A 13,591-nucleotide genomic window follows, 5' to 3' on the forward strand; every position below is an offset into this window, starting at 1 on the left:
AATGGTTCAATAAAGAAGGCAAACAAATAAAAAATTGTATACCCAGATGGAGAAGACCTCAGATGCCATCAGGAAAAGAGGGATCTTGTTCTTCTGAAACATCCTTAGAATGGACCAGAGGAGGTGTCAATGCAGTTTATTGAAGACAGTATTAGACTCAGGTCAACGTCATCATGGAAAGAAGAACGAAGGTAGTTGTGAAAGTATGAGAGTAAAAGAATTTTGGACAAAGACAAAGACCAGAAGAAACAAAGCAGATTCAGATTAATGTGAACCTTAAATGGTCAAAGTGGAAAGACAGGGTGTATACATGGACAAGGAAAAAAAATTCCCGGATTTCCTGGTTAAAAATACACTTTCTCCCGGGTGACAGTATATCTTCCTTTATCAATCCTTTGAATGGTTATGGTTTTGTACACGGCCGTACAATTTCCCGGCACTTTTGAAAACTATTCTCAGGGAAAAAGACATGTTTTCGAAATGTCTTTGATGTGCAGCAACATGTGCACTGCATGTTACTTTCTGAATCATTGAAATCGAGATTTCGATGTGCTTTTGTAAGCCATTCATAGCTCACGTCACGTGATCTCTCCAGTTGATGACAGCGGATATTCAGAGCATAGGACACGTGATGTAGTCAGCCAACAGCAACATCACTGTTAAGTAGCGCGAACACACAAACAGGGAAAGTTAATAGTTTAAATTAATATACATAGTGCGATCTGATGTTTTGCCAGCGTATTTCTAATTTGAACAGTTCTCGGATATCCAACCGGGCAGCGTCGTAATTTTTCCACAATATTTCAGCAGACGTACACACTGCCATCTTCAGGTGGTTCCTGACGAATGCTGTGCTGTTCTTCTCAGCGCCCTATATACACTAGCCATTACCCCCTCCACCGTTCCTCTCCTGGTGTCTTTGGTGCGGCCAGCGCGGCGGCTACTGGAGGTGGTGGGGGAAGCGGCGCCCGGGTCTGAACTGGGATCTGCAGTCTCCCTGCTGCCGCCGTCGTGGGCGGTCCTCGATCTCTGGGACCGCATCTTTCTCTCAAGGCTGAGTGCAGGGTTCGAAGCCTGACTAAGTTGAAGGCCACTGTCTTTATTAATTAGATCATCCTGTAGTCAGATTTCGATGGCCTCTTTAGTAATGCAGCCCCAGAAGGAGGAGGATTGACAGAGTATTTTTGTTTCTTTCATAGTCCATAGTATGGCCAGTCTTTATACAATGGTCAGTCACGGCTGATTTAGTGGCCTGGCGTAATTCAGTATGGCACTTGTGTTCGCGGCACCTCCCTTCAACAGTGGGGACTGTCTCCCCAATGTATGATTTTCCGCACTGACAGGGAATTTGATAAATGCCTGGTTTTCGAAGGCCTAGGTCATCTTTCACTAAACCCTGTAGAGTCAACGTTTTGAAGGGGGTTGGAATACACATTTCACATTGTGTTTCCCCAGGATCCTGTGCGATATTTCTTGAGGTGTTTCCGACAAACGGAATGCACGCCAATGACTTGTGTTGTTCTGTTTCTTCTTCTTGTTCTCTTGGCGCAGTCTGTCTGAGTGCTTGTCTTATTTGCTTCTGGTTGTACCCATTTTTCTGAATTGTCGTCTCTAGGTGCTGCAGTTCTGCTGGAAGGTTCTCCTGATCGTAGATCGATCGTGCCCTGTGAACAAGTGTGCGCAAAACGCCTTCACGCTGGGAGCTGTGGTGGCAACTGAAGGCATTTAGGTACAAATCAGTGTGTGTAGGTTTTCTGTATACACTGTGTCCCAGCTTGCCAAGCGTTTATCAAATTCCCTGTCAGTGCGGAAAATCATACATTGGGGAGACAGTCCGTACTGTAGAAGAGAGGTGCCGCGAACACAAGCGCCATACAGAATTATGCCAGGCCACTAAATCAGCTGTGGCTGACCAGTATATAAAGACTGGCCATACTATGGACTATGAAAAAACAAAAATATTCTGTCAGTCCTCCTACTTCTGGGACTGCATTACTAAAGATGCCATCGAAATCCGACTACAGGACGATCTAATTAATAAAGACAGCGGCCTTCAACTTAATCAGGCTTCGAACCCTGCACTCAGCCTCGAGAGAAAGATGCGGTCCCAGAGATCGAGGACCGCCCCCGACAGCGACAGCAGGGAGACTGCAGACCCCACTTCAGACCCAGGTGCCGCTTCCCCCACCACCTCCAGTAGCCGCCGTGCTGGCCGCACCAAAGACACCAGGAGAGGAAAGGTGGAGGGGGTAACTGCTAGTATATATAGGGCGCCGAGAGGAACAGCACAGCATTCGTCAGGAACCACCTGAAGATGGCAGCGTGTACGTCTGCTGAAATATTGTGGAGAAATTACGATGCTACCCGGTCAGATACCCGAGAACTGTTCAAATATACATGGTGTTGCTACAAGAAAAGCAAAGCTTTCACATATGACATTGGTCTCTAAGGTTAATAAGCTGCAAGAGAAGCTAAGCTTTCGTATATACTGTTAATCTTTTTTGCGCGCGTTACACTTTCACATATATCACACATATGTACCACTAAAATTTTTAATAATGACATATATCTCTGATCTTCAGGGTTCAAAATTCTTCTAAATGGCTTGTCATCAAACAGTTGATTTTTAAATGAGAGTCAAACGCTCTGTGATTTAATAAATTCTTGGTATATTCTTGCACATAGTTCAACTTACGTTAAAGGATATTTACTATGAAAGTAACGCTTTTCAAACCACTATTCGCAATATTTTCCCGTGACCTGTTAGGAATAGGTTCGTTTCAGCAGTTGCCAGAGCGCGCAGATAACAGGCGACACCGCGCTTGGGTAGCTATCATGACGTAGGAAGCTCGTATGTACGTACTTGTAAAACATTGAAAGATCATACATTATGTCATAAAAGAAACAAGACATCAGAGGATACTCCAAGAGCATTGGAATTTCGTGGACCACACTACTGTATTACATCATGTTTGGTTCTTTATTATGGCGTAATGCCATACATTCTAGAAAATGAAAACATGCAGTTGAAATGCAGCGAACAGCTGAAACTAGCCCACAGAATGGAATTAAACACTTCGTTTCAAATACGTTGACTGCCTCTGCGGAAAAGGTTAACAAAAGTCAAATTTCTTTAGCAAACAGACAAAAATAACGTCATTGTTCTGCAAGGCGATTAATGCTTGACTGTCAAAAAGGTGGAAATAAAGTAAAACCTGAAACTAATGCAATATTTCAGCCTTCTGTAATTATGTGAATGTGTTTTAATTCACTTGATAGCTCCCAACCACAGATATCCGTTTTGTTTTCATTTAATGTGAGAGTAAACGAAGGGGAAACAGCAAAATCACTAAATGTAAACACGGGTCATGTGGGGACTACCCACTATAACTCAGACTGCTCTGCACACCAACCCCGGATCTACGACATTTGCAAACTGGGTCAATACTAAAAAAAATCGAATTTTCAAAATATGTTCATCTTGTAGTGCACATCTTTCTGAAAAGTCTGAAACATACAAAATATGTATTCGAGGAAATGTAAGACATATTCTTTGGTCTTAAGTATGCCAAAGTGCAGTGCCACACCTCTTCATAAAGCATTTTTCTACCGCACGTCCAAACTACATTCAGAAGAGTGGAAATTTAAATGTCCTGTGGTGCCTCTCCTGCTCCCAGTAGGCTGGTTTGACATCCTGCCCCTCTTTTTAAAAAAAACTCGCAATTAATAGCGGATGGGATTATTTGTAATCGAGAGAACAAGAACTCTTCAGAAAATCTGAACTCTTTATTGCCTATTAGTTAATAAATTGCTGTTTTGTGTGACAAAATTAAATATAGGATATATAAAACCAATACAGACAAGAGATGAGCAAGAAATTACACATTTCTTCAAACCTTAGCTCCTAGCATTTTTTCTCTCTAATCTTGCTGCATCTTTCTGCGAATGAATCTATTACCTCATCAAAGTTCGTCAAACATTTTGCTACATGAAAAATCAAAATGTTGTTATCTAATACTGAAAAAGCTATTAATACAAATAATACCCAAGACTGGTGTGGTTTCTCGATATGATTACGTCTATTTTGTCACTGTCTGCTAGATAAAACAAAATAGACCTTTCTAATATGGCAGAAATTTTGTAACACACCAAATAAACGAGACTGTTTTGGCACAAATGGTCATTTTTATAACACGACAGAATATAATCCACGAAGTACCAATATCAAATGCCTATAAGGCCTACTACAAGCAAAATGCTTTATGTTAGGAAATAGTTTCACATTTCATTCATACGCACCAGCTTCTCAAGCATGAGATCGAAAAGTAGTATTACGAAATTTTTATATAAATTTGGAATCGTCTCATTCTTCCATAATTTGTGCGATGTCCCTGTTTCTTCTCCTTCCTCGTTCTAACAAACAGTCATGTCATCACCAATTCTGTAGCTATTGCTGCCACTGTCAAAATTTGTTCGCCGATTAACTTCACTAACCCTGTCAGAATCACAGGTTTCGTTATTCCGTGATTATTTTCCAGTTGCTGCTAGCCGGGGACTGTCCTATTGGTCCTTACTAGTGTAGCGATCTGGCCCAAAATTTTGTGTCAAAATTTCATTTTCTTGGATCCACCGAGAAGATAATACAGAATATTTCTCACCTGTTATTCCTGTCAGTCATTTATTTCCATTCTGGTAGTCTGAATCTATGGATTTCGCTAGTAATTATAACGATACTGATCATTTGCAAACCCAATCAACCACTTAATCAGACAGCGATTGGCATCCATCCTTTCGGCTTTACTCCCTCAGCTCGTATAGCCCCGTCCTCTTTTCGTCTGCGGAAACTTTACTTCTAGATGTGACGAGGATTCTCCTGACAGGGACATCATGTACACTATGCATGCATTCAAAAGTCAACTTATGATTCATTCAGAAATCAACTTAAAATTTGTTCAAACATGTTCAAAAACCAACAGGGAAGCGTTTCAAAATCAAATGCCACTTTCCTTGATGTTGACCTCCACCTGTCCAATGGCCAGCTTCACACGTCCGTCCACATCAAACCCACCAACAAGCAGCAGTACCTCCATTACGACAGCTGCCACCAATTCCACATCAAACAGTCCCTTCCCTACAGCCTAGGTCTTCGTGGCAAACGAATCTGCTCCAGTCCGGAATCCCTGAAGCATTACACCAACAACCTGACAACAGCTTTCGCATCCCGCAACTACCCTCCCGACCTGGTACAGAAGCAAATAACCAGAGCCACTTCCTCATCCTCTCAAACCCAGAACCTTCCACAGAAGAACCACAAAAGTGCCCCACTTGTGACAGGATACTTTCCGGGACTGGATCAGATTCTGAATGTGGCTCTCCAGCAGGGATACGACTTCCTCAAATCCTGCCCTGAGATGAGATCCATCCTTCATGAAATCCTCCCCACTCCACCAAGAGTGTCTTTCCGCTGTCCACCTAACCTTCGTAACCTGTTAGTTCATCCCTATGAAATCCCCAAACCACCTTCCCTACCCTCTGGCTCCTACCCTTGTAACCGCCCCCGGTGTAAAACCTGTCCCATGCACCCTCCCACCACCACCTACTCCAGTCCTGTAACCCGGAAGGTGTACACGATCAAAGGCAGAGCCACGTGTGAAAGCACCCACGTGATCTACCAACTGACCTGCCTACACTGTGATGCATTCTATGTGGGAATGACCAGCAACAAACTGTCCATTCGCATGAATGGACACAGGCAGACAGTGTTTGTTGGTAATGAGGATCACCCTGTGGCTAAACATGCCTTGGTGCACGGCCAGCACATCTTGGCACAGTGTTACACCGTCCGGGTTATCTGGATACTTCCCACTAACACCAACCTATCCGAACTCCGGAGATGGGAACTTGCTCTTCAATATATCCTCTCTTCCCGTTATCCACCAGGCCTCAATCTCCGCTAATTTCAAGTTGCCGCCACTCATACCTCACCTGTCATTCAACAACATCTTTGCCTCTGCACTTCTGCCTCGACTGACATCTCTGCCCAAACTCTTTGTCTTTAAATATGTCTGCTTGTGTCTGTATATGTGTGGATGGATATGTGTGTGTGTGCGAGTGTATACCCGTCCTTTTTTCCCCCTAAGGTAAGTCTTTCCGCTCCCGGGATTGGAATGACTCCTTACCCTCTCCCTTAAAACCCACATCCTTTCGTCTTTCCCTCTCCTTCCCTCTTTCCTGATGAGGCAACAGTTTGTTGCGAAAGCTTGAATTTTGTGTGTATGTTTGTGTTTGTTTGTGTGTCTATCGACGTGCCAGCGCTTTCGTTTGGTAATTCACATTATCTTTGTTTTTAGATATATTTTTCCCACGTGGAATGTTTCCCTCTATTAATCAAATGAATAATCGATAGAAAAACATGCGGTGGTTGCTAGGCGCTTTGTGAAACAAGTTTTTTTCCTCAAGAATATGAATTTGGCACCCCCTTTTCCCGGTAGCATCTAGCTGCTTGCTGCGACTGCTTGCACAGCCAACAGCCACCTTCCTGTAGCCAGAAGTGGGAGAACCTACTACTGAAACACGACTCAACAGTGCATGCGCCCGCACGTAACTGCTAAAACAAATCGAATGTAAACAGTTGCGACTTGACGCTCATTGGAAGCAATTTTTTGTTATGAAGCATTGCTTAGTCTTCCTAAAGCCTTTGACACATTTTCAATTGGCAGACGCTTGCATGAGCACTGTGTGTCATCGTTGTATATGGCGCATTTCCTTTGCAATTTCAAGTTATTTTTGTTTTTTTTCTCTCTTGTTTATGTTTTATTGTTGAAGTATTATTTTGCAGTAGCGGGATACAGTAATATCGTTTGTTAGAGTATCGGTTCTTACCAGTCAAAATTACAAAAATTTAACTGAAAACTAAAACAATGAAAAATTCCTGGAATTCTAAAAATATCCCGGGTTTTTCCCAGTTTTCTCCTGGATGAAAAAATTCCCGGGTTTTTCCCGGATCTCCCAGTTGTCCCGGGTCGTATACACCCTGAAAGAAGTAGTAGTACAAAGAGCATAAGTCATATAGTTTATTGTTTTGCTGAAACATTAGCTTTGGTAGCTAGTGTAATTTACTATTTCCTTTCATTTTATGTGGCACTTGTTACTCCAGACACAGGTAAATTAAATCACTACACAGCACTACTAGCACAATTTCCCTACCTGTAAGATAGGATGTTGCACGCACATATTCTTTTCTTGGTGGATAATTTTTGTGGTGCACAGAGTGATTTATGATATATTGTTCTTGACCTGTGTCAAGCCATGACCTCTGCAGTACAAAATCTCTATTCTTGAGAGGAGCTGGGCAAGACACTGAAATAATAAAAATAATAACAATCATAAAAACTCATGGCAGAAATCATCAGATTGTAACTGGGCACTGGAAAGCACATTTTGGTGGCACCAAAATGCAATAAGTTATGCATTTCATAGTGATTCACAGATTATAAATGTAGGCTTCAATGTGGAAGGTACAAGAAACAGCTAGTGTGTCATTCATGAACACACTGAAAACTGAGGAAAAGTACAATTATTTAGCAACAGGTAAAATAAATTCCAGCTAATGCAAACATTGACTCTGAAAACATACAAATAATTAAACAGATATTTAATTTAAATCTTATGTAATAATGAAATAAACCCTCAGCAGGTGCTACAACTTTATAAAATTTAATTTTTATTCAAGACTAACCACTTTTGGGCATCTACATGCACCTTCAAATAGCAAAATTCACACTTGCTAATCACCACCACCCATTAGGTGCTGCTGAGTAGTGTGTGAAAGAAAGCAGAAGACCTGGAGATCCCCTATAAGCCAATTGGGAGAATTTCAAATTGACCATGTGGCCATCTCATATAACTTCCAAAAAGAGATCAGAGATATCCAGGTTAGGAGAGGTGCAAAGATTGACTCAGATCATTATCTCACAAGAGTTCGGGTCCAATTCACCCCAAGAAGGAAAACACCAAGAATTCCACCAGCAATCCCAAAATTTGACCTACAAAAACTAACAGAATCAGAAACAATTAAAAAATGGGAAAATTCTCCCGCAAACAACTGGGAAACATTCAAGGAAAAAATCATAAAAATAGCGAAGGAGCAAATACCACTGAAGAAGAAGCACAAACATCCATGGTGGAATATGGAATGCGAAAAGGCAATTCAAGTTCGTACAGAAGCCTTTGCGAAGTACAGTTCAAATAAAAATGAGAAAACTCTTCAAAACTTTTTAGAAACACGGAAACTTTCAAATAAACTTATTAGACAAGAGAAGAGAAAGTATGTAACTCAGCAACTGGAATCAATAGAAGCAGATTTTAAAAATTATAATACGCATGGATTCTACAAAACTTTTGCAAACCAAATTAAAGGGTATATCCCTCAAAATGTCTGTTTTCGGAAATCAGATGGGAATCTGGCACTAAGCGACGAAGAAAACTGTGAAGAATTAGCCAAATATTTTGAAACGCTACTAAACTGTCCAGAACCAACAGAAGCTCTTCCAATATCCAGCACTAAAGCCCCGCAACAGCAAGACTCTGTACCGCCAACTGAAGAAGAAATTATCAAACACATAAACAAACTCAAAAATAACAAAGCATCAGGAGAAGATGGAATTGTAGCCAAATTTCTCAAAAGTCTAGGGTCTAACTCAAGAAATGAGCTAGTTAAAATTATTCAAAACATATGGGTTACTGAAGAAATACCAGAAGATTGGAAATGTGCCCTAATACATCCGTTACATAAAAAAGGGGATAAATCGGATGTGAACAACTATAGAGGAATCTCCTTACTTGCCGTCACATACAAGATATTATCAGCTTGTCTTCTTGAAAGAACACAAAAACTGCTAGAACCCAAAATCTCAGATTTCCAAGCTGGTTTCAGACCAAACAGATCATGTCCAGAACAAATTTTAAACTTGAAATTGATTACAAGGATGAGACAAATGCGAAGGAAGCCTACAGTATATGTCTTTGTCGACTTTAAAAAGGCATATGATTCAATTCACAGACCCACACTATTTAAAATTCTTGAAGAACAAGGACTGGATAAGAAGACACGGAACATCATAGAGCAGACATTAACAAATACAAAATGCAAAGTGAAATTCATGGGAAAACTTTCAAAATCATTTGAGATAAAAACTGGGGTTAGACAAGGTGATGGATTATCACCTCTTTTATTTAACTTAGTTCTGGATAGAGTCATGGCAGAATGGGAAAAAGAACTCAAAAAAGAAAAGTACTGGAAACCAATATCACTGGGAACCAAAAAAGATGACCTACAAATCCCCTACTTAGCCTACGCAGACGATCTTGCAATAATGGCAGATTCTAGTGAAATGGCAGTCAAACAGATAGAAACCTTAAAAGAGTGTGCAGGAAAAGTTGGCCTACAAATATCTTTTGAGAAAACGGTGTTTACAACAACAAATCTAGAAATTTCTAAGTTACAAACCAAATATGGAGAAATTAAGAGGGTACCATACTTTAAATATTTAGGAGAGATAATTTCTGAAAAATACTCACAACAAGAAAGAATATTAAAAGCTCGTAGGGGTCTAGGGCTGGTCCAAAACATTTACAATAAAAAATGTCTATCTATAAATACAAAAATTAAACATTATAAGTCAGTAATTAAACCAATAATGCTATATGCCAGCGAAACCTTGACACTTAAAAGGAAAACAGATATGGAAAACCTGAAGAAAGAGGAAAGGAAAATCATTAGGAAAATTCTGGGACCAAGATGGACCAAAGAGGGGTATAGATTACAGAAAAATTCTAAAATTGAAGAATATTCTAACATAGAGATAGACATGAGGAAGAGGCGTCTAAAATTCTATGGCCACATAATGAGACTTCCCGATCACAGACTTACAAAAAAAATAGTAAGATACGTAGCATCCCTTGTTAATGGAGGAGAATGGATCAAAAATGTAAAGAAAGATCTGGAATTAGCCAACATTACTACTGGAGACATGAACAAAAGAAACAATTTCAAACTTAAAGTTGACAAATGGGAGGTCAAACCAGAGACAAAAGCGCCGAGAACTGGAACAAAATGGAGCGAAGAAAGAAAAGCTGAATTCTCGCAAAGAATGAAGACCTGGTGGGCAAACAAGAAGAATAAGAAGCCCCAGAAGTGAACCATCTTTACTTAGCGTCTTCCATGTTGGGAGCTTTACGACTAATAATAATAATAATAATATTTCTCTAGTTGATAGCACTTTCACTGCATACGAATGCAGATGCTGATTGAAAAGCTAAACATACAAGGTAAATATCTCTGCTAAATAAATATCTTGCATGTAGATGCTGATAAATGGTAGCTACTTACAGAACATATAAAACACCTATTATGTTATACACTCCTGGAAATGGAAAAAAGAACACATTGACACCGGTGTGTCAGACCCACCATACTTGCTCCGGACACTGCGAGAGGGCTGTACAAGCAATGATCACACGCACGGCACAGCGGACACACCAGGAACTGCGGTGTTGGCCGTCGAATGGCGCTAGCTGCGCAGCATTTGTGCACCGCCGCTGTCAGTGTCAGCCAGTTTGCCGTGGCATACAGAGCTCCATCGCAGTCTTTAACACTGGTAGCATGCCGCGACAGCGTGGACGTGAACCGTATGTGCAGTTGACGGACTTTGAGCAAGGGCGTATAGTGGGCATGCGGGAGGCCGGGTGGACGTACCGCCGAATTGCTCAACACGTGGGGCGTGAGGTCTCCACAGTACATCGATGTTGTCGCCAGTGGTCGGCGGAAGGTGCACGTGCCCGTCGACCTGGGACCGGACCGCAGCGACACACGGATGCACGCCAAGACCGTAGGATCCTACGCAGTGCCGTAGGGGACCGCACTGCCACTTCCCAGCAAATTAGGGACACTGTTGCTCCTGGGGTATCGGCGAGGACCATTCGCAACCGTTTCCATGAAGCTGGGTTACGGTCCCGCACACCGTTAGGCCGTCTTCCGCTCACGCCCCAACATCGTGCAGCCCGCCTCCAGTGGTGTCACGACAGGCGTGAATGGAGGGACGAATGGAGACGTGTCATCTTCAGCGATGAGAGTCGCTTCTGCCTTGGTGCCAATGATGGTCGTATGCGTGTTTGGCGCCGTGCAGGTGAGCGCCACAATCAGGACTGCATACGACTGAGGCACACAGGGCCAACACCCGGCATCATGGTGTGGGGAGCGATCTCCTACACTGGCCGTACACCACTGGTGATCGTCGAGGGGACACTGAATAGTGCACGGTACATCCAAACCGTCATCGAACCCATCGTTCTACCATTCCTAGACCGGCAAGGGAACTTGCTGTTCCAACAGGACAATGCACGTCCGCATGTATCCCGTGCCACCCAATGTGCTCTAGAAGGTGTACGTCAACTACCCTGGCCAGCAAGATCTCCGGATCTGTCCCCCATTGAGCATGTTTGGGACTGGATGAAGCATCGTCTCACGCGGTCTGCACGTCCAGCACGAACGCTGGTCCAACTGAGGCGCCAGGTGGAAATGGCATGGCAAGCCGTTCCACAGGACTACATCCAGCATCTCTACGATCGTCTCCATGGGAGAATAGCAGCCTGCATTGCTGCGAAAGGTGGATATACACTGTACTAGTGCCGACATTGTGCATGCTCTGTTGCCTGTGTCTATGTGCCTGTGGTTCTGTCAGTGTGATCATGTGATGTATCTGACCCCAGGAATGTGTCAATAAAGTTTCCCCTTCCTGGGACAATGAATTCACGGTGTTCTTATTTCAATTTCCAGGAGTGTACAACACCATGGCTATCACAAATAGTTATAGCTTTCACTTTCTGTTTTCTCCAGAAGGGTTGTCAGGGATATTCTCGCCATTGTTTCAGCAGATACTTGGCAGTTTGCTTTTGTTGTACATAGATGGAATTATTCGTAACTCATACTGCTCATTATATATTTCATACACCCCAGTGTCTATAGAAAACATCAATTTCTTTCTCATTACAAATATTTTAAGTGCAGTTTTGTATGTTCTGTATTTATTAACAGCATTCCTATATGCTTCAGGATATGTCCTGTCAATTGATTCCTTCTTTTAGTCAAACTGTTCCATAAATTTCCTCTTTCCTCAGTTCTATTTAGTACCTCTTAATTCGCTATTTGATGTGCACATCTTATCTTCTGCATTCTTCTGTAGGGCTACATTTCAAAACCTATTCTCTTCTTGTCTGAACTGCTCATCATGTAATTCACTTCCGTAAAATGCTACACTCTAGACAAATATTTCTACAAATTTATATTCAATATTAGCGAATTTCTATTTTGCAAAAATGCTATTCCTGCTATTGCAAGTCTGCATTTTATATCTTTTCTACTTCAGTTATCGTGAGTTATTTTGCTAGCCAAATAGCAAAACTGATCTATTAATTTTAGTGTTTTGTTTTCCAATTAATACCTTCTGCACTACCTGGTTTAATTTGACTGCATCCCATTACCTTTGTTTTACTTTTGATGATGTTTATCCTGCAAACTTCCTTCACGGCTATATCTATTATGGTCCCCTGCACTTTCAAGTCCTTTGCTGCATATGACAGAACTACAACATCGCTGGTAAATCACAAAGTTTTTATTTCTTCTACCAAAATTTAATTCATTTTCCAAAGTTCTCCTTGTTGCTCAATATATAGACTGCATAACATTGAGGAAAGGGGTACAACCTGTCCCCCTCCCTTCTAAACCACTGGTTCCATTTCATCTCCTTCAACTCTGGTCTGGTTTCTCTACAAGATGTAAATAACCTTTTGGCCCTGTATTATGCACTTACTATCTTCTGTTTAGCCCACTCGACACTGTCAACAGTTTTCTCCAAATCTACAAGTGCTATATATGTGAGTTTGCCTTTCTGTAATCTATCTCCTAATATAAGACACAGGGTCACTACTGCTGATCTTTGCCAAAGTTAGTATTTACACTACTGCTGATCTTCCCCAAAGTCAGTATTTACAAGCTTTTTGATTCTTCAGAAAAGAATTCATGTCAGTATATTGCAAACATGGCTCATTAAAGTGGTAGTTTGCTAATATTCACTCCTGTCAGTATCTTACATCTTTGGGATTGGAATTTATATTATTCCTGAAACCTGAGTGGGTTTCATCCATCTCATATATCTTGCACATCAGGTGGAATAGTTCTGTCACAGTTAGCTCTCCCAAGGATATCAGTTGGAATGTTGTTTACTCCAAGGTTATTGTTTCAACTTAGGTCTTTCAGTGCTCTGTCAAATTCTTCTTGTAGTATCATATCTACTTTCTCATCTACCTTTACTTCCTCCTCCATTTCCATAATATTGCCTTCAGGTTCATTTTCCCTGTATAGCCCTTCTCTATATTCCTTCCACCTTTCAGATTTCCCTTCTCTGCTTTGCGCTGGCTTGTCTCCTGTGCTTTTTTTTATTCATACAGATGCTTCTCCTTTCTCCATAGACTTCTCTAATTTTCCTACAGGCAGCATCAGTCTTTACCCTAGTCATACATGCTTCTACAGCCT

At 41.5% G+C, this 13,591-nt stretch overlaps 1 protein-coding gene across 7 annotated transcripts in view; it reads right to left on the minus strand.

Moving 5' to 3' along the window:
- Positions 1–13,591, minus strand: part of LOC126195834 (START domain-containing protein 10-like) — a 131,553-nt gene that overhangs the window by 42,290 nt on the left and 75,672 nt on the right. For all 7 annotated transcript variants that reach the window (XM_049934510.1, XM_049934512.1, XM_049934513.1 and 4 more), the window contains exon 4: positions 7,207–7,359. In XM_049934510.1, coding sequence (XP_049790467.1) covers positions 7,207–7,359 — 153 coding nt within the window. The remainder of the gene's footprint in view (positions 1–7,206; positions 7,360–13,591) is intronic.

This window comes from Schistocerca nitens, chromosome 7, assembly GCF_023898315.1.
Source record: "Schistocerca nitens isolate TAMUIC-IGC-003100 chromosome 7, iqSchNite1.1, whole genome shotgun sequence".
Classification (NCBI taxonomy): Eukaryota; Metazoa; Arthropoda; class Insecta; order Orthoptera; family Acrididae; genus Schistocerca; species Schistocerca nitens.